Here is a 22,173-nt window from a genome sequence, read left to right as displayed (position 1 = left end):
AATTTGGAGCCCCCCCCCCCCCCCCTCTCTCTCTCTTATGCGCATCGACTTGTTTTATATGGGTGCATTGACTTGCAAACCAAATTGATTTTAGGACATTAGGGCTGGCTCCCTTATTTATTGAAGCCGTTGCATGTATTTTTACAGATATTTGATTGTATTAGCATAGAGTTCTAAAGAGAAAACTGAACATGGTTACTAAAGCTGATTAGTTTTAGCAATTTTGTCACAATTTAAGAACCATTTGCCTTTTTATATATAAACTATCAATATCATAGTGGATCTTCTTCAGGTAAATACATTGAGTTTTCAGGTTTGTAATGAGGAATAAACGTAGATTAGTCCAATTTCCAAGCATTTTTAGCTTTGAGGTTCTCTTGGCCTGTTCTACCTGTTCTTCTTTGGTGGCTGAGGAACCTTTGATAGGGTGAGAGGATCAAGTTACTCCTGCTATAAGCCTTGTTTGGAGTATGAATATAAAGATGTTAAACATTTAATTTTGACATTTTAGTAAATTCTCGTCTAAAGTTGTAGATTGGAACAAACTGACTCTTCAGACAAAAATACAGCTGGGAGAATTTTATATTAGGAGGCCTAAGTGCCATTTTGATCTATTTTCTGCAGATTTATCCAACCTCAGTGAGATCAACAGGTTGTGGAGTTGCAAGTGCTGTGGGGAGAATTGCAGGGATGGTCTCTCCTATAGTTGCAGTGCAATTGGTTAGAGGTTGCCACCAGATGGCTGCAATCATTTTATTTGAAGTGGTTGTAATTTTATCAGCAATTAGTGTTCTGCTCTTTCCAGTTGAGACCAAGGGGCGTGAACTTGTTGATCATGTCTCTCTGTAGGAAATTGTATACCAATTTTATGTTAATGTGCTCTCCACATTGGAGAGAAATCTATTGAAGATACAGCTCTCCAAGTCATGTTGCAATGGTATGGTAAGTTTCAGCGTTAACGAGTCAAATTTTGGTTAATCATGTAAGATCTTATATTATCAATATATATAAGCTAAATCTGTTTGTATTATTAATTGGGAAAACAAATCTCCATCCAAGGAAAGCTACCGTTACTTATAGTAGACCAACTTTGAACCTTCTTTCTCTTTATGACTGAAAAATTCTAGATTAGCTATGGCTAAAATCAGATAATCAAATGGGAACGATAGACGTTCAAAAAGAGAGGTAGGCAGACAACATTTTAAGAAATTATGTAATGGGATATAGGAAAAAGTGGCTACTGGTTAAACTGCATTAACTAGTCAATTTTACCCAAAAGAAAAGAATGGCGAGTATTTTCCTCCAGTTATAATAAACATGGACTGCATCAGGCAACCTTTGCTATCATCTAAAGGGAGTAAAGTTCACATTGCTATTGTAAATTGTAATCAATGAAATCATTTGTTGAGATGTACACAGTATTAAGGCATGCACTGAGCACAATTACAATAGTTATTAGCTACTAACAAGAAAAAATAAGACTTGATGGTCCAGAGCAAAATCTCAGCTGTTATAATACTGGGAGGTGAAAATTTACAAAGCAAAGATGGTACAACACCATATGATTTTGACCTAGCTATTCTACCTATCTTGCCTATGCTCTCTAGTCCAGTGTTGCATAAGAGAACTATATTGGCTCAACAGAGTTTCCCACCAGGGGAAATCATACTGAGGAAACTAAGTAACTCGCATTTTCAAGGCACGCCAACCACGAAACTCTCAGTTGATCTTAGGCTTGGCTCTTCTAGGCTTAAGAACAAACCAAAGAACGAAGAAAACAACGAGGAAAGCAGGTATTGTTGTCATGTCAAACTCGACCTTAACTTCTCTTTTACGGGTGCAATGTATTGGATGGAGACTGGCTAGAGTTGTATCAACATAATTTACAAACCTGCATAAGAGGAGACTTTTAGCAAACAAATTTATTAAACACATACGTTAAGTGAAAAGTGAAGAACTTTTGGATGCCAAATGGAAGTTGCTTAATACTTCCAAATGTAGTGAAACACCGTTTTCTATTATCTCAAATTGTTGCACATGTAAAAGCAACCCCAACAATAAGGGTGTCTAGTGATGGCTGTCACAATATCAGCCACATAACAAATGTCAGATGCTAACCCTTTTGATGCATCCTCTAAGGTATAGAGAAGTCTCAAGGCATCCAGAAAACGCAGTTCCCCACTGACAGTTGAAATCTGCGAGGGACCCATAACATGGAATAAATTGGTCAGGAATATGTTTCATAAACAGGCTGAATTTAAGACAACAAAAGCCAACACATATCAAAGTATTTCTTGCAAACATCATTCTAACTCATGCAGAAAATGCAGATCAATTAGATTGAAATAAGAAACAAATTATTCTACCAAGCTTAAAGTGATAATACACCAAGTGTTATTTATCTGGAAAAAAGATAGTGTAACAAGTGTTCGGCAAAAATATTTGTGTACATAGTACTTAATAAGGATTGGTGAAAACCGTAAAGAACTTACTCTTCTCCACAAGCTAACAACATAGTTGTATTTGTTTACCAACTCGCGCTCGTGGGTTTTAAAGAGCTTAAAAGTCTGTTCTGCTGTTCCAGATTAAGGATCCACAGAGAAAATTTGATAAAAGGTCAATTACCAAACTTATATGAAAAAACATCAGTAACTAATGAAGAAAGTTTGAAACTAGTGATCCACTGTCCAAACCAATGAAAAAGAAGTGCTAAAATCTATTAACCCCAAAGGACCTATTGACCAACCTGAAATTTTAGACAGACATTTCCATATTCAAATATTGAGATAAGTTCCCATGTCATGAGACGGCTAAGACCAATAAGTATTTGCAATGACAGTCACCATTCAAACAGAGAAATAAATCTTTTATGCAATCTGCTGAAGACAATTTGCAAAACCTTCTTGGGGAATATATTCAATGAGACAACTCACAAAAGTGACAATTTGTGCAATCAAAACAATCTTTTACTTGTAGTTATGAAAGTAAAACATTCATAAAGGATACATGTCCGCTCCATAACAAGGCGATGAATAGCCGAATTGACCAATTGAATGGACTCTTCAAGTGCTGTCAATACATAGCTTCGAGCAACAGTGTCTGAATGGAATTTGGAGATATGCCAGCCTTGGGAAGTGATGGATAGAGGATTGCATCCAACTGACCAAATCCAGTCCTGTTTAAAGTGTAATGAGACGAACAGAGGTGACTTGGAGAAACCAGACTTAAATTACAAGCTTTTATCTCAACATAACACATTAAACCAGACACATGTTACCACTTCTGTCTCAAGGAAAAGCATCAAGTAAAAAGCATATGTAACACATACAAGAGTATGAAGTACTCTCTTATTATCTTTATTGCATTTTTATTAATACATTCTTTAAAAGGGGTACCCCGAAATAAAACAGAAATATTAAATTAATGAAAGTCACATATAAGCTTCAACAGAATTACAAGTAGAAGAAAGCATTCACTAAAATCTATTGATCTCTCACAAGAATGAAACAAATTACTAAAATAATTAGTGTCATAAAAGTGTGACAAACTTCTTAGATCTTAAAACTTGGGTTCCAAGGAAGCAAGAGAGAGAAAAAAAACTCTCTTGAATAGTGTTCTTGTTTTTGGAGAGCTTATCCTACCTCACTACCAAAAGAAATAATTTGTCGAGCGAGAAGAAAAAAAGGTGCAGAGGAGAAGTGCATGAAACGCTCAGGAAGTTAGCAATCCCTCAGAAGAAGTTAATTACATGCAAGAAATTAGAAACTTTCAGGTTACAAGTCTATAGACACCTAACATAAAGAAGTTACAAGTCTCTATAGTGATGGTCAGAATGAGACCATTGTAAGATTCACATTCATGTCTTCCAATACCTCAATTGCAGTTTCATGGGCTTGACTATAAACAAGATGAAGGGGAAGCATTCCTGCTAGATGTTCTGACACAGCAGTCAAAGCAGCTTTAATAGGCTTCCTGTATAACAGATGAGAAAGCAAATGCCAGATCAGCATGGTCCATTTCCACAATATCTTAGAAAACCATCAAATCCCACTCAACAGAGAGTTCTTTTGAGATGAGAATTCAGGTAAGCAAAAGAAAGAACAACAAACCTGAAATCACATGGAGGGAAGTTGTCTCAAAATTCAAAAGATCAACGGTATCTCTAAATCAACCCGGAATTAACTAAGAACACAATACAAGGAAAGGAAAAGGTCCATACATGTGATCCCATTGGGTATTAAGACTTTATTGCTGTTGTACGCCTATATTAGGTCTAGTATTTTCCACGAGCCTTTTATGTCTAACTAAAGACCGTATGTCAGTGTCAAGATAAGTGTGAGAGTCGGGAAATGTAGTCTTAGAGAATACCTAGTTTGCCTTAAAAGAAATTTATTTACTAACATTGGAATGAAATTGACCTGAATGAAGAGGAATTGATAGAGAGGTTCAATTGATCTATTAAGGTCATAGATGAGCTAATTTATAGTAATACGAGTGTCATGAGTAATGCTTCAGTCTTGACATGTGATAAGAGAAAATATGCATGATGCATTGCACAAGATTACTAAAGGTAAAAGAGTTATCAGAAAGTTACTCACGGAGAGAAACTTCGGCAACAATTAAAATCCCCCCCACCCCCCCAAAAAAAAACTTGTGTAGCCCTAAAATTGTTTTTTTTTTAAAACATTGCCGGAGTCTTATTTTGAAGTCCTTTATTTTCTACTTTCCAATTTCAAATAAAAAAATATACCGCATTGAGCGGGTACTGGCTTATAGTGAGAACCCAGTCTATAGCTTTACTTACCATTAATCTGTCGAATGCCTTCTCTCCCATTACCTTAAGTTCAATCAGAAGATCTCATTGGAAATAGCAGCTTTTATACCTTTGTGAAGTTTAGTCATAGTCATAGTCATTTGTGTTTGCTCGGCCTAAAGACCGTACATAATAGAGTTCATCCCTAATCGGTATGTGAAATCCTTTATGAAGTAGAATGGGTCAGAGAATCAGGAATAAAACCATAGTTATGCTTAATTTTCTTAAACAAGAGTGCTTTATCACGAATCCATGCAATTCTACCTTCTCATGTAATCCTTAAGGGCTCAAGGAGTGCTCTAGAGCTATTATTATTTTTTTCCTCTTTTCATCAAAATTATCACTTTCACCTTCCCCATTTTGCATGCTTAAACCATTGCTAGGCCATTGCCACTCAGACCTTTCCTCCAACAAATTTCCTTATCATTTTCAGTGCATAATATGTGCTTTTTCAAGTGAGGAACTACAGAACATCTCTAGAAGCCCACTAGCTTATTTTCTTTAAATAAAACTAGCAAAATACAAGTCTAAAGCATCTAAAAGTAAAAGTAAGGTAAATGAATGAGAAAGAAAATGTATATAATAAGTTGTAATATATAATCCAAACTCATCTTAAATGCATTAAAATAATAACCTCAAATCCCACAGGAGAGACCGCCCATTACACTGCAAATGACTCTCCCAGGATGGTTCTTCTGACTGCACCACAATGACCATATCGGAAAGCGCTTTGGCTTGATAATGCTTGTCAACTAACAAGGGATCACTGTGAATAAACCAAAAGATAGGCACTTCAAGGGTAGATCTGCTATGTGCATGTGAACCTGCAGTATGAAGGAAATCCAAACACTATAATTTGCAAAACACAAGCCTTAACCAGCATAAAACCCAAAAAAAGAGAGGGGGGAGAAGATGGCAGACATGAATAAGCATTTAAAGGCTCCTGAACCATCATATAAAACAAATAACAAGATTATATAATTGGCCTTAATCCTCATTTGTTTGCAGGTATGAAGGTCTGATCAAGTCTTAATCCTTTAGATCTAAGTCAGCCATTATGTGTGTTTGTTTTTTAGATTTGAATCTTAATCAATAAGTGCATTTCTATTTTTTCTTCTACAACCACTTAATGGATCTGAATATAGTTGAATAGTTGAGACCTATAATAAAATATTAATATCACTAAGATGCTATGCTTCAAGTAATTCTGTAAAGATGGCATTTCACCACTACTTCATCCATTTTAATTGTTAACCATCATGATCGCCCACCTTTATCAACTACTACTGCCACCAATCATCACAATTAACTGACACCACCACTAGCCACCATTTACAAAGATCAGCACCCACCACTATTATCACAACAACCACCAATCACTATTGACAATCACCACCATCAACCACCACTATTTTCCACAACCATTAGCTACAATAATGATCCACCACAATAATCAGCCGCCCCCACCATTAACTACTATTTTCAATCACCATCACCATATAATGACTTAAAGAATTGGGCTTGGACCATTTAAAACATCTAAACAATTAAAATACTTAACCCAAGCCATTAAACAACTTAAGTCCTAAGTTAAAAACCCACCTCCGTGATAATTTTAAATAGTAATCAAGAGAGAGAGAAAAGGCCGCGGCTTTGGAAAAAAAGTAGGAGAAGAGGCAGTCAACAAATAAAACTGTTTGGTCTTCTTATATAGCTGGTTCAACCAGGCCCCTGTAACCACTGTTGAACTTTTTTTGGACTATGTCTGCTCTTTAGTTATTTAGTAAATTCTTGTACAGAAGCAGACCCCTTCTTTTGCTGTAATTTTTGCTTTGCATATTCTTATGCCTTCTAATGAAATCTCCGTACTTCATCAAAAAAAAAAAAAAGTAGTGCTGCTGGTTTCAAACCATGCTGTCCAACAGCAGTGATTTTCAGAAGGAAAAAATAGAGAGGAAATGAGAGATACAGAAGAGAGAAAGGGGAAATGAAGAAGATAGCAGAGACAATTAGTATTGAGGACACCCAATCACTTTTCTCCATTCTTGACTTTTACAAGTTCGTTCTTTTTCTTGAGATTGCTTTTACAAGTAAGTTCTTGACATACATATTTCACCGTGAATTCATCCTCTGGTTGGGAGAAGTAGTAATAACAACTGGGATTTTTAGGATTAAATAAAATCTGATATTTTCTTTTAAGAGTTTCAACTTTGGGAAGACAACCTGAAAAGCAGATTTTGGTATCAAAACTGGGGGATAATAACTTTCTTGTAAATTCGAAGTTCCACATCATAACCTATAAATAAAGATTGTAGAAATCATTTCTTAAGCTAGAAAATTTAGGTTGACACAGTAGTGGTGGTGGTGGTGGTCTATTAAGAGATGGCATTATGTCAAGAAATATTTAGAGTTCATGAGTTTTTGGGATAAATAACATCTAAACATTATGTCGTGAATTTAGATTTTTGAAATTTTTGCGACATAATTATTGGAAGCAAGGTTGGAGCTATTTCGGCGGAAGTACAGTGAGTGATAACTCCTCCATAGTTGATTTTCAACTATAGCATGTTTTTTATTTGAATTTTGCATTGAAATGTTTAATCCAAAAATTGATTTTTCTCGCAGACAAGCAAGAATATGATCAAATATTTGAAAATGTACTAAATCACTTTTACCATGAGTTTACATACTGATTACTCTTGAATTTATGCCTTGGAAAGAGTGCCTTGGAATGTTAGGGGGCTAAATTGTGGCAGAAAAAGGAGGCTAATCAGAAACATTCTACATGCTTGGAAAGCTGATGTAGTGTCTCTCCGGGAAACAAAGCTAATGGGAGGATATTACAAAGATACTGAAGGAAGTTTGGACAGACCAGTTGCGGAAGATACTCATTTATCTACGGAGGACTAAGTGGGTGGAGCCAGGGAACATAAAAGGATTGTTAAACTGCTGGAACAAGGATGGCAATGCAGACAAAAAGGAAGGAAGATGGAAGATTGTCCCTGCATGCATTTCATGGACAATGTGGAAAGAAAGGAATAGGAGATGTTTTGAAGACAAGCAGAGCAACTTGCAGGATTGTCCCGGTTTTATTTTTGGTGTAAACACAATTAATAGCTCAACCAGAAGATATTTTTGACGTTTTAGACTATTCAAGGAACAAAAGATGGATGTTCAAACTGTAAGTTGTAATACTTTTGAAGGGGGACTACATATTTTGATGTAGTATACATACCTGTGGATATATAGATTACATGTTACCATTCTCAAAACAGAAAAAATTACTCTTGAATTTATGCTATTTCCGAGTTATTATATATTGTTGGATTCAAAGTTGACACAAGAAGAATATGAATATATGTGGCATTATGAATAAACTGTTTCAGGAAGTTAACTTTGTCAGTTTCGTTGTTATCTAACGTCGGTCGGGATTGTTAGACCTGGTACACCTGGTAGGACAAACTAATGTTGTATAAACTATAAAGACCCTCTAGAAGGGAACCTAGCTGACAGGGTAGTCAGATGGCTATGGTAAATCCATAGTGTCAGAAAGAATACTCAATCCTAAAGATCCTCCCAATAAATAACGATGTGATTATTTAAACAACTTGAATACAATTTTCATATATGAATTTGCCAAGTTGATTGAAACAAGCTATTCTTGATGATTTATAAACTGCATGATCTCTTATATATGCTTGTTCCAGGTAAATAGCTATGGTTGAGGTTATTCCTCAATATGTCAGTGTGACTGACCCCGCTTATCCTTGCTTTCTCCTTGCAGATAAATTAGCTGACTGCATAATATTTAGTTTTAATGTTCATATTTAATTTAGTATGAATTGAATGGACAAAGAAAAAAAAAGGAAGAGAAAATTCAGCTTCAAATGAATCACTTTTACACTTCAAGCTTTCACCAAGCTCCGGTGACAACAATAACAATGAGACATTAAAAATGGAGAGTAGAATCAAAAGAGTTTTGTGTTGTTTTTTAAATTTCTAGATGGAGTTTTTTTTTCAATTTTATTAGCTTTATAAAAAATTGTAGGTTTTGCTTATTAACTTTAAATTAAATAATTACTTTTAAGTTTTATTCAAATTTTTAATGAATAAAAAAGAATGTCAAAATCAAATCGTTTAAAAACCCTGCTAATTTTTTTTGTTCTTTTTTTAGATTTTTAAGTTGTATGTCTCTAATAAAGGATTATTTTAATAAGTAATGTTAGTTTTGAATTATTTCAAAATTAACAGATTTATTAAGTATTATCAACAAAAGTAATCAGTAAAATTAGAAGTTCTTGTAAAAGCGCTGTTCACTGAACATAGGCTTTTCAGTGCCTAGAAGCTAGAACCACTGGGCTAGAACCCCTTTTTGTGTCAAGGGTGTCCAAAGTATAACATTTAACCGTTTAAAGTAGCATTTAACTCATGTATATGGTATAATTTTTCGACGAAGAGTGTTCGCCTGGTCACCCTTAGTATACTTGTAGTTCCGCCCCTATAGGCTACAACGTACCCACTCCATCAACCAACAACACCACTAACCACCACCATAAGTCATTGCTACTATCAACCACCATGTAATATTTTAAAAATATTTTGTTGATATGGTATTAGATAAATTAGGATTTTATATTATATTTATTATTTTTTAAACAGAGACGAGATTTTTGCATTCAGATGTAGAGAAAATAAACCGTTTTAATTATTTATTCATATTTTAATACAACATCTTAATATTAAGATGTATATTTAGTTTCAAACATCTTAAATCTTAATATACATCTTAATAATCAGATATGTACATTCATATTCAGATGTCTTAACTTGAACAAATAAAAATGAGGCCTTACTCCCCTTCAGACTATGTTGCTCGGCTCTTCAAAAATGTCAAGGGGTGCGTGTCGGATTCGCCAAAAGTAGTGTGTTTTTGGAGAAATCCGAGATTGGTGCGGCATCGAAAGTGAAGAGTCCATGCAACTTAGCCTTCATAAACTCCATATCAGGTAAAACACAGGTTGTACTTACTCGGTGCGACTACTCCATTTACATACTAATAACTTTGTAAATTGACAAGCATATCTTCTTCTTTTTTTGAAATGGTAAATGTGTATTCCTCAGCATTAAGGACATGTTGGACACCATCAAAAAGTGTTAGATAAACAAAAAAAAAAAACAACTAGAAAAGAAGATACTTACGGAGATCTTAATAAATCTACAAACTGATCTATATCCTCTAAGCCTACTTCTTTACACCAAAAGTAGAAAAATATTATACAATTCCATTTAACTTTCTGGATGGAATTGGATCTATCTTCATAACACCTCCCATTTCTCTCTCTCCAAACCTACTTCTTGTATCTTCATACAATCCCTCTAAACCTACTTCTTGTTTCATTTGTCTCATTGTATAAGAAGCACCTGGAAACTATGATGGCCCCTTTTTTTCTTCAAAACTTCTTGTGTCAGGCATGCTCTTTTAACCACCAAGTAAAGCATTTTACCTTGGTTGGGGATGGACTATTCCATAAGTTTCTCCATATTTTTCGTTGCCCTCTACATTGTACCCTTTCTTCCATTTTATAAACCCTTTTAACAGAGAATTGCCCATCAATATTGTGTTTCCATCTTAATGTATCTGGTTCAGCAGTAGTGCCATTGAAATCATCAATCCTATTTAGCAAATCAACTACTCTATCAATCTCCCAGTCATTTAGCAATCTCCTGAAGAATAAGTTCCATCCTTGTGCACTCCACATATCATAAATGGTGCCATCTGGGTTGTTGCTTAGAATAAACAGGTCTGGAAAAATCTCCATTAATGCACTTTGCTCCTTCCAAGCATCCTTCCAGAATTTTATTCTTTTCCCATCTCCAACTCTCTTCTGCAAGTTTCTTTTCAATTTGGGCCATAGAGCTCTAATGGTCTTCCAGACTCCAACTCCATAAGTATTAGTGCTCACATTGGTACACCATGGGTTGAGTTCACCAAACTTGTGTCTAATTACCTCCCTCCATAATGCATGATCCTCCATATTGTATCTCCAGAGCCATTTCATCAATAAACTATTGTTCTGTGCTTTCAGATTTCTGATGCCCAAACCACCTTGTTCTCTACTGTGCATTGTTGTCTGCCAATTGACTAGTTTATATCCTTTGCCCTCTTTACCGCCATGCCACAGAAAATCCCTCCCAAGTCTGTCAAGCTTTCTCATAACTTTGGGAGGTATGGGAAATAGAGACATTACATACGTAGGAAGTGCATCAAGTACAGAGTTGATAAGGATGAGCCTCCCTCCTAGTGATATGTACTGTGCCTTCCACCTAGCCAATCTTTTTTCAGTTTTCTCTAATATTCCATCCCAAATTTCCCCTGCCTTGTGTTCACTTCCCAGTGGCATACCAAGGTATGTAGTTGGCATCTTTTCAACTTTGCACCCTAAAATGATTGCAAGATTTTGGATATTTGGCACCTCCTTTATCGGGAACAAATTGGTTTTTCCCCAGTTAACTTTCAAGCCAGAGGAAGCTTCAAAAATAGACAAAATCATTCTGATGTAACCTATTTGTTCAACCTTTGGCTCACAAAATATCATTGTGTCATCTGCATACTGTAGGTGACATACCTCCATTATTTCCCCTCTACTATCTCCTATCTCAAACCCTTTAATCCATCTATTTTGTAAGGCTATCCTCATAATGCTATCAAATCCCTCCATAGCTAGTAGCCTAGTATAAACAGGAAAGGAGACAAAGGGTCACCTTGTCTAAGACCCCTTTCAGAACCAAAAAAACCTACAGGTTCACCATTCACCAAAACAGAGAACTTGACAGTTTTAATGCAAAAGTCAATCCATTTCAACCATTTCTCACCAAAGCCCATTTGTCTGAGAGTATTCAACAAGAATCTCAAGTTGACATGATCATAGGCTTTTTCTATGTCTAGCTTACACATGACACCTGCTTCTGCCCCTTTAAGTCTTGAGTCCACACTCACTAGCAATTAGGGCTGCATCCATGATCTGTCTTCCTTTTATAAATGCCATCTGATGCTTGTTAACTAAATTGTTAACCACCTTCTTGAGTCTTTCAGCCAATATCTTTGCCACAATTTTATATATTCCACCTATGAGACTTATAGGTCTGAAATCTTTCAACTCTGATGCTCCAACCTTCTTTGGGATCAAGGCTATGAATGTTGCATTAAGGCTTTTCTAAAAAATTCTGATATTCATAAAAATATTGGAGAGTCTTCAGGATGTCCTCCTTCATAAGTTCCCAGAAAGCCAAATAAAAGGACATAGGGAATCCATCCGGCCCTGGTGCCTTCTCCATAGCACACAATTATTGACAAGCATATCTAGTATTCATTTCACTTCAAATGACTATAAAAACGGACAAAGAATAACCATATCGTTATTACATGGTTTTAAGAATGAATACTTGGGGGTTGTTTGGCATGGGGATTGGATAGACAAAGTTATCCCATGGGATTGGATATCCCATCATACATATGGGATAACTTATCCCATCATTATAGTACAAATGGTGGAATAAATAATCTCGGGACTAACTAATACCCCTAACCAAACACAGGATAAAATAATCCTGCATTTTACAAATGACCCCTTAGGAGTCGTTTAGTTTGAATTCAAGTTATGATGGGATTAGTTATGATGGGATAAGTTGTGTTGGGATTATTTTTTATTGAGCGTTTGGTTTGTTGTATTCAAAATAATAAATTTTAAGAACAATTTATTGTTTACAAAAATGCCCTTCATGAATGTAAAAAGTGATGTATAAAAAGGGTTTAAAGAGATATTATTGTCATTTATTTATTTTATCCCGGGATTACTATACCACCCAAGGGGAGGGATAATTTATCCCGGTACTAATTATTAATCCCGGGATAAGTTATCCCGGACTTACCAACCAAACAACAAATTAAGTGGCACTATAATTTAATCTCAGGACTATTTGGTATTATCCTTCACACCAAACGACCCCTTAAAGTACAAGTTGAAACAAAACAAATGACTACTATAACTTATCCCATCATTATAGTACAAATGATGGAATAAATAATCTCGGGACTAACTAATACCCCTAACCAAACGCAGGATAATCCTGGGTTTATTATCCCTTATCCCTCAGAACAAATGACCCCTTAAAGTACAAGTTGAAACAAAACAAATGACTACTAAGATAATTAATATCCATATAAGATTTATTTATAATTCTCCAGCCCGCCCCAAATATAAATCTACAGGGGGGAAACAAAAACTTTGATTTTCTAATTAATCACCCTAGATGTCTCTCCTTTCCCTCTCAAATGATGTTGTACTTGAGGAGAGTTGGCCGTGTGCTTTTTCTACCTCAACAAGCACTACTATAAACCTGTGATCACAAAAGCTCACCTTTTAAAGAACCATGATCATTCAATCTCTGCAACTGATGCTGGAGAATGGAGGAATCCAGATAGGAACGAACAGTTTTCCTATACGTTCCATTCACAAGCAACAGGGGAACAGCTGCCGCTCTCCGGGCTACTGAAAATGCCATGGCTAAAGCAGGATCCTCTGACAGCGGCAACCTGTGAAACAGAACGGACTAAAATAAATAGGGGCACATATCCAGAGGGTATATTTAGAACAAGATCACATAATTAAAGACGAGTAAGCTAAATCCATGAAGCGGAAATAAAATATATACTTACACGGACAATTATTCAATACAATATCTGTATTTAACACTTTTACCTTTACACCTCAACATATAACTAACCTACATTTAACTTGAGACAAATATAGAGAACAATATTTATCTGGAAGGAGCAATGAATAAGAGAATGAACCAAATGCTTACATGTGCGGACTGAACATCACTTCCTGAGAAGATAGCACCAATGATGAAAGACCATTCATGATAGTCTTGAGGTCAACAGGTAACTGCTTAATATTTCTAAATTTCTGCACAAACGCATAGAACATGTAAGTACAAAGCAATGTCATTAGTTTAAATTCAAATTAGCATCATACCTCCTGTGTGATAAAGAACAACTGAAAAGATATTTTCTCATAGTAGTGGAATGCCCCATCAGCAAGTGATGGAGAAATGATGTGTCTCATTGACCCCCATAAGGTTGCCCCCAAATGTGAAAGGAAAGTGTCACGAGCAACTGTATAATTTTTGTAGTCCTGCATGACCACGGTTTTAATCACTGATGATCAATATCATTATCATGTCTTATCATCATCCCATGTGAAAGAAACAATGCAACTATAAGCAATGGCAATTTTTTCGGACAAAAGAACAATATCAAAACAGCAACAATAGTTTAGTCTTCTCATAGAAGTTACTGAATAGTGAATACGACTTAGCAAAAGTAAGATACCTCATAAGATTCACTAAACAGGTTCCAGTTCTCCATCCTTTTCAGTGCATCTACAGCCTTTGTCCTATGGCTTTCATCAGACCCCTCACCCTCAAAAGATTGCAGCTCATTTTTCAAATCTTGCATTCTCTCGTCAAGCTCTGGTTTGATGATTTACACTCATGAATTTCCTCAAAATAAAGATAAACTTAAAACAATTTGAAACTTTTCAAAAAGAACAGGGAAACCTAGACAAAACCAACACCGGATACGTAGATAGTCAGATAACTACAAGGCTTTAACAGAAAGTAAACTGAACGGCCAAACAACAATTTTCATATAAATTATGCAGGATTCTACAACAAATGGCAAGGGTTACCTTCGCAAAGAGCAAGCTTGACCTTCCTTCCCTTGCAATGATTGAAAGCAAATAGTTCATATATATCTATTTCAGCTAAAAGAATATCGATGGCTTGATGATCTTTCTGGACCTGCATAACAGAACAGCCAATATCAGACTTTAGCACCCGTACATTCAATGACAAAACATAATCACCCCCAAATCAGAAGAAAAAGAGAGGAAAAAAAAGAAAACGCGGACAATAGAAAGGGGAGTTCATAAAAGTTTCTAATTTTCAAAAGTAGAAAGGAGTAGAAGATAAAACATTTGGTCTTTAAAACAAGAAGAAAAAAATTAGATGGCGATTGAGAATCAGTAACCAGTTTTTATTCTTCGTTTGCAGAAGCAGAGTAATCAGATTTTGAATTTCCAAGAACTAAGGCTCCAAAAATTCAGCCCATGCTACTTGACTGAGCACTCGTAATAGTCTTTATCCTCGAACAATTCTACGGACTGTTGAACCTATAATATTATTCCTAAGTTGAAATGTCATGCCTAAGACAACTCTTTTCTAAGTAGAGAAAAGTAAAATGAAGACCATGTACAGCAAGTGATTGTGATGCATCTCTTTCTACTGTTGTTTACTTAAATCTTGCTTTCCATACATCAAAATATATCTTGATCTATCACATCCTTGTTCCATCTATGAAATATTTTGACTGGTTTCTGATCAAACAATAACCTTCCCCTTTTTCCAATCTACCTCATCCCTATTCATGTGAAAAACCAATCAACTTTTTTCCCAGAAGGCAACTTAGAGAGAAGACATGGCCATGTCCTTTGTTAGCTCAGCTATTTCTCCTGGGGATTTTCTGCCCAAAAAAACTTCTAGTCTCCATAGTTTACCCCAAAGATATCTCTTGACCAATTAATTAACTAACAATATTGAAAAGCAGAACTCACTGACATGATAATGGAAAATTAACTATTTAAGTAACTATTTTGTATATCATACATCACCAAACACAGCAAACTTCTCTTGAATAGCCTCTTGTAATAGATTTTCTGCTTCGTCTTCTGAAATTTCTGAAAGCAAACAAAGAAGCACAAAATAAGAATGCATAAACGACTGTGTTTTGAGATAGAGTTAACTTGAAAAGATTTTAAACAGAAATTGAGAAGGGGAAGACTCCTATTTTCTGAGAATGAAGACTCATATTTCATTGACTAAAATGGAGTGAGACCTTTTCTGTGAAACTGAATGGATTGCTTCAAAGAAACCTGTTGAACAGTTATAACTTATACCGTTGAAACTGATTTTCTTTGTTTTTGATAGATCATGTACTCAGTTTTTTAACGCACTGAGAAAATGGAAAAAATATACAACGTAAGGTTACATGTCATATTTCACCCATCTATCAAATCAGGCCAGTAATCAATACGAAAAAGAATTATCTCTTTTCAATTACACCAAAAGTATTTAATACAATTAAAACTATTTTCTAATACTTTCATATCATGCTGTATGCTATGAAGCAATCTGCTAACTCATTCTATCTTGTCCAGAAAAGGCAAACAAGTACAACCTCCCTAGCCTATGTCCTCTCTCCCAATCTTTTGTAACTTCCAGCTTGCAATTATGCCCAGCACAATCTGCACTAACACCCAACTGATGATAAACAACTAGAAGATTAGCAAGCTCCCATAGCTGTACTTCAACCCTGCAGTGTACTGGTAGATACGCTGTATCTTCTCCACACTCTTTGCACATACAACATAAACTCACCATTATTCTTCTTCTTTTACATGAAATATCTGCGTCAAAACTGTTTTTCAAAGGCAAACTATGTCAAGAATGCAATAACATTCTAGAAGCGAGTTCCCTCCAAATAATCCTATTTTCACCCCTCTCTTGCTTTAAAATTGTATTTTCTTTATAATTAGTCCCAACTTTCCTCCCACTTATAAATGATTCTTTAGAAACTAACATTCGATGTATCTCATTATCATTCCTCATGAGCTCACTGCTCACCCACACCATAACAAATTTGCCCTCCCTTCATTATTCCTTTCCAACATGCTAACACCACACAAGTTCATTACCACACCCAAGAATCATCTGTAATTTGATCTCCCATGTTTTTCCACTATAACGCTACTCCACAACGTGTTTTTCTCCTCAGTAATCTCAACAACTACTCAAGTGGCCTAGCGTCACAACCCAATCCCATGACATGTATTGTACATATATTGAGCCCAAAAGCACGTGAACTTTTGTTCTATCTTACATAGCACTTCAACATTCTCTCTCTTTCCTATGTAAGAATTGCCTAATGTATCATATGCACCTCTTCTTCGAAAACTTATTTTCCTAGAAGACTGCAGGTAATTTCTTTGACCTCTACTTGAGTTGTCATGACCTTCAGCTTCATTCCATCCCCTCAACATCATTGGGAACTCAGTAATTCTCATTTATTTATTCATATCTTCTTTACTTCTCTATTTTGTCTCTCCCATAATTTTGAAGTTGATTTTGTATTCCCTATTTTGCTTGAACTGATTTACTTCTATTCTTTGCAGTGTTATCAAAGGCGCGCTTAAGCCCTGAAGCGAGGCTCAAAACGTGTTGAGCGCTTTGCCTCGCTTTATGTGCGCGTCAGTGTCCTCATCAAGGTTCTAAGACAAACTTTTCATTGTCAATGAGCCTCTTATGAAGAAGTGACACTAAACAATTGATATTTCACTTTATCATAAAAAAAATTCAATTTCTTTGGTCATATATTTGTCATTCATGTTTATAATTATTAGTCTTGGACTAAACATATACATTTTGTATTTTTTTTCTCCCTTTGCGCCTTTTTTCATTAATGCCCACGCTTTATTTGTGCTTAAATCCCCCACGGACCTTAAAGCTTTTTTGTACTTTTCGCCTTTGATAACTCTGATTCTTTGTTTAGTTATTTGATCAAAAAAAGGGTAAAATGACCAACAAACAAATAGTTGAGAAACCCATTTTCTCCACCCTCTCTACTCTTTCAACACCTACAATTACCACTGTGAAGTTGTACGACAATAAAAATTCTGCTTCTAGGGGCAACTTCACTGCAATTGCAGGTCGTGGATCAAAGGTATAATGATCACTTACTCAAAACAGTACTGATATAGCAGAACTTGACGTGCGACATGGATTAAAATGTACAACTATGTACAGAGTAATTGATGTAAAGTTAGGAATAAAAGTTAAAACAACTTTTCTCCCAGGCACTAATCCCGATGTAACTTTTAAAAATACATCTCACTACCCAGAAAACCCACCGGTGGTCCTTCTGACCATCGGAATTCCATCTCTCTCTTTCTTTCTTCTTCCAATTGCCTCCATCACAACCTCCTTCACCCTATTGCGACCTACCCCAAAAATACCCATCCTCAAAAAACATCTCACGCGCTCCCACGCGCCTCCTTTCTCCATCAGAATCCGACGCCACGCGCCTCACGCGCCGTCGCGAGGGACCCCAATCGTTTTCACAGGTCATCAGAATCTTCTTTTCTGGCAATAACCTTTTCATATTTTGGGTATTACCAGGCACGCTACTCCAAATATTTTCTCTTTCCTAACGAAGGAGGGCAGAACCCCCTCCGGCGACCTTCTGTCACCGGAATCCTCATTCCTTTATTTCTTTCTCTTCCCTTTTCTCCCACTCCCAACCTTTTCCTTTCCCTCGTACTTCTTGAAATGGAGAAAGATATGATCTTTTTCGCAAATGGGTTTCAAGTCTTTTGATGTAGCAAGAGATGTATCTCGAGCAAAGACATGGTATGACTGGACTAAGATCCTTGCCAATATCACGTCGTTGATTTTTCTAATTACTCGGCGATTTCCCCCCACCGCATGCGCGTGTCACCGGCAGCAACCACCGTCGGCGGCAACTTCATCACGACCTCCTTGATCCTCTTGGAATCGGTAAACATGTCCTTTTAACTCAGTGCAAATTGGATTATTCTAGAATCCAAAGTTTATTGGCGACTCTATTGCTTTTAGTAGTTGTTGTAATTCTGCTTTCTATTTTTGCTGGTATTTTCTGTTTCTTTGTACTTGAAGGTCTGATCGGAGACTATGTTGCTCCAGAAGTAGTTGATAGTTCGCAATTATATTTAATTTACCCGAATTTTATGTTTTTATTTAATTAATCACTGTTTGGTTTGCTCCAGAAGTAGTTCTCTTGCTAATCTGAATCAGTGATGATCCTTGTATAGGCGATGACTGGTTTCTGCAGTATCACACTAGCAACAAGATAGGTCTAGAATTGCCATTTTGCATTTCCATTTGTTTCTTTGTTTCGGTGAATTTGGATCTTTTTGCTCTAGAATCATGTCCTGGTGGTGACTGTATTGCTCTAGGAGCAGTTGTGAATAAGCTTTTCTGGTCATTTTTTTTTTCTGTTTCATGAATTTCGTTCTTTGTGCTCCATATACATGGCAGTATCTGATCTAGGATTTGGAGGCTATGGGTTCTAAGTTGGAGCGTTCGTGTATTTCCAAAAAGGGAACCCTATGTACGTTACCTTGAAAAAGAAAAGATTATAGAACCATATGTAAAAGAACAAAAAGAAATGTAGACTGTGGGACTCTAACTCATGTCTAATAACTTAATATCATTCGCATAGGACTTTCACGACTAAACAGAAATGCTTATCGTTGCTGGTTCACATTTCAAACTTTGATAATTTGTCAGCTTTTAGTAGGCTTTACAATATTTATACACAGCCCATACTAGAACCAGTGGGTTTGGTGAAACCTAGTCCTATTGAACTGGGTTCACCACTGAAATGTAGTCTGATTGGCGAATGTTTTTCGATAGAAATATTGTGTAATTTTCCCATCTTTACTGAACATTTTGTCTTTCTTTATATGTGGTTGTTTACCCTGAATTTATTGTCTGATTGGCGACTATGTTGCCACAGGAGCACGAATTACTTGTAGATTCACATTATAACATTGTTTTTGGAGTAGTCCCATTTCAATTTTGTGCTATTTGTGAGTTCTGCAGCTTGGGTTGGCCAAGGATTCTTGCAGAGCAATAATAAAAATGATATCGTGAGTTAGGTGATTCTTTCCTATCTGCCTAAGTCTTGGTAGGTAGAGTTACTCGGTATATGTGCTGGTGAGTGGTGAGAGATGGTAGGTGGAGTAGTTGAGGTGAAGGCAAGATAACTGACACAACCATTATAAAAAGAATATCATCATGAGTTGAGCTGAATGCATGGTTGGCTAGTTAAGTTATCTGCTATTAGGATGTGCTGTGGGCGGGATGATACCAACATAAAGAATCATCTAAATATTAATTCCATACAAGCTAAGGTAGGCTATGAAAATCCTCTATGTCAATTCTGTTCTATTTGGCCCCTTTTCATTCCAATACCTCAAAATAATTGATTCATGTAGCCGACCCTAGCTTGTGTGGGACTAAGGCATAGAAGCAGTTGTTATTGTTAGGAAAACTACAGAAATTTCAAAATTGAAGGTTCTCTAAATCTACATTGACATAAGAATTTCCTTGAACTAGAAGGAGTCTAAGCTAGTTATATCACTTATATAAGACATATTCTTTCATTATATTTTATTTCTAGCTAACAAGCATTGGTTCCATGAAACTTACTATTATGGACATAATTTCGTTTACGTGATTTAGGTCTACACATGTCTTATTAGTACCGTCAGTTATCAACCTGAGTAATCTGGATAAAACTGCATCCTTTCTGTTGTTAGAAGATAAAATTGTACACTTCTGTCCATTGTAACCCTAAGAGGACGGTCTCATGCTGACCATTAACTTTGAGCATTAATTCTTGTTCCTATTAAGTTTGTCTTTGGATGCGTCAGATTTTCTGGTTGTTAGTGTTTTGTGATCATTGTCCAATCTCTTCCTTACAATTGCTTATTGTTTTTGTAATGTAATTGTTAGCCTAATCACTTTTGTCAATTTTGCAGGTACAATTCTATTTCTTTGGTAATGAATAGACCCAAAGGATACTAACTGCTGCTTTAACCTCAAAGTCAGCATCTATTACATGAAAAAGGGCATACAGGTCAACAATGAAGCGTTTTGTTTATATTGATGATGATGATTTGTCAAACAATATTTACTGTGACAACCGGATCTCAAACAGAAAATATACTGTATGGAATTTTCTTCCAAAGAACTTGTGGGAACAATTCAGGTAACTTTCTTAATTTGTTACATAGAAGTTCTGCATTCTATATTAGATTGAACTTGCAGCTTTGAGATATTTCCATTTTGGTTTTGTCACGAATGTTTTGCTATCAATAACGATTAGGCTATCACAAAATTCATTTTATCCTCAGTACACAAAACACAATTTCTTGAGGGCGGACATAAATTCTCTTATTTTACTTTTCTGCTTTACTTTTCCGTTTTGGATAAAGGGCCCTGGCTAATGTAGAAAATTTAGAGGCAACATACTAAGTTGAGATGGATAGAACAAGATGATGAGGGGCTTCTCATCGGGGAGAAGAGGGATGGGAGAGTCTGATATAGAGGGAGATGATGGTCTCATAAGAGATGGGGGGCTAGGAGTAACTTTACTTTCAATTGGCACTCTTGGGGTAGTTGTTGTGTATATTCATCCTAGAGGAAAATTACATTATGGAGAAGTATAAAACTGTGAAACTTGGAGTAGCGAAGACTAGATGTTCCATGTGTGTATGAAAGGGGATCATGAGGGAAACAAGTTCTTAAAGCATATTGATTGCACGTAGAGGCGTATGCAGGAGGGGGTCCCCAGGTTCACGTGAACCCATGCTCCCCTCCCGAAATCATATATAGTAGTGTTATATATTTTAATTTTTTGTTAAATATAAATGTGTGAACCCATACTTGAAGTATCATATAATGCGACGATGATTGGGTGCACCTCTCAGTGAGGTTAGGAATTTGACTTTTATATCTATCTTGTTTTATTTTTCTTTCTAAAATTTGGTAACATCTCTCTAAGTGGTTATTGATAGCACTTTTTGTCGTTTTAATTTATTAAGCATTTCAATTTTGGAACTATAATTTAAAATTTTAACCGGTTTAAATGATAAGAACATAAATGTCAAACCGATTAGATCCACATTTTCATAATAGTGTACTCATCCCAAAATCCTGGATACACCTCTGGACTCATTCACTTGCACGGTGGAAAAGGGCAATTGTTAGTTTTGGAATGATGTGTGATGTGAAGGAACTATCTTACAGGAGGCAACACCTTGGGCATCAGGGGTGGAAAGCTATAAGAAAGTTTTGGCGTTTGATTATTTGATGAGGATAGTGGGGATTGTATATAATTTATATGACGCACTAATTTACTACTAAAACTTATCACTAATTTGAAGATCCTTATATACTTTGCATCCCTTAAGTTCTAGGTAGAGAGACCAACTTGAGTTTGTTTATTTTAGCAACAAAGAAAAAAAATAAACGATCACTGAGTTATCGTTGGTAAACTTGCCGCAGAAAAGTCTGTCGATGAAATCTTATTATCATGTTGGAATGTTGTGCAATAACAATGGTCGGAGTAGTGGTCCGGAAGAAGTGGTGCTGTGAGAATGATGGAAATAAGGCGTATTGTCGATGGAATGGTCATT

General features: G+C 36.0%; 2 protein-coding genes across 2 annotated transcripts in view; one reads left to right on the top strand and one right to left on the bottom strand.

The window, feature by feature from the left end:
* LOC102578453 (organic cation/carnitine transporter 7-like) overlaps positions 1–1,034 on the top strand; it is a 6,675-nt gene extending 5,641 nt beyond the window's left edge. The window contains exon 5 of the mRNA XM_006353679.2: positions 625–1,034. Within this exon, the coding sequence (XP_006353741.1) occupies positions 625–849 (225 nt within the window). The 3' untranslated portion in view covers positions 850–1,034. The remainder of the gene's footprint in view (positions 1–624) is intronic.
* A 315-nt stretch (positions 1,035–1,349) lies between these two features.
* LOC102606447 (uncharacterized) overlaps positions 1,350–22,173 on the bottom strand; it is a 39,948-nt gene continuing 19,124 nt past the window's right edge. Inside the window, exons 14-25 of the mRNA XM_006353678.2 lie at positions 15,542–15,612; positions 14,566–14,677; positions 14,208–14,347; positions 13,852–14,010; positions 13,679–13,782; positions 13,231–13,406; positions 5,448–5,637; positions 3,873–3,972; positions 3,007–3,175; positions 2,493–2,575; positions 2,119–2,195; positions 1,350–1,891 (exon numbers count right to left, since the gene is read on the bottom strand). Coding sequence (XP_006353740.1) covers positions 1,720–1,891; positions 2,119–2,195; positions 2,493–2,575; positions 3,007–3,175; positions 3,873–3,972; positions 5,448–5,637; positions 13,231–13,406; positions 13,679–13,782; positions 13,852–14,010; positions 14,208–14,347; positions 14,566–14,677; positions 15,542–15,612 — 1,553 coding nt within the window. The 3' untranslated portion in view covers positions 1,350–1,719. The remainder of the gene's footprint in view (positions 1,892–2,118; positions 2,196–2,492; positions 2,576–3,006; positions 3,176–3,872; positions 3,973–5,447; positions 5,638–13,230; positions 13,407–13,678; positions 13,783–13,851; positions 14,011–14,207; positions 14,348–14,565; positions 14,678–15,541; positions 15,613–22,173) is intronic.

The sequence above is a fragment of the Solanum tuberosum genome, unplaced genomic scaffold (assembly GCF_000226075.1).
Source record: "Solanum tuberosum cultivar DM 1-3 516 R44 unplaced genomic scaffold, SolTub_3.0 scf00157, whole genome shotgun sequence".
Lineage (NCBI taxonomy): Eukaryota > Viridiplantae > Streptophyta > Magnoliopsida > Solanales > Solanaceae > Solanum > Solanum tuberosum.
Note: the sequence above shows the minus strand (reverse complement) of the source record. Positions and strands in the feature narration are given on the sequence as shown.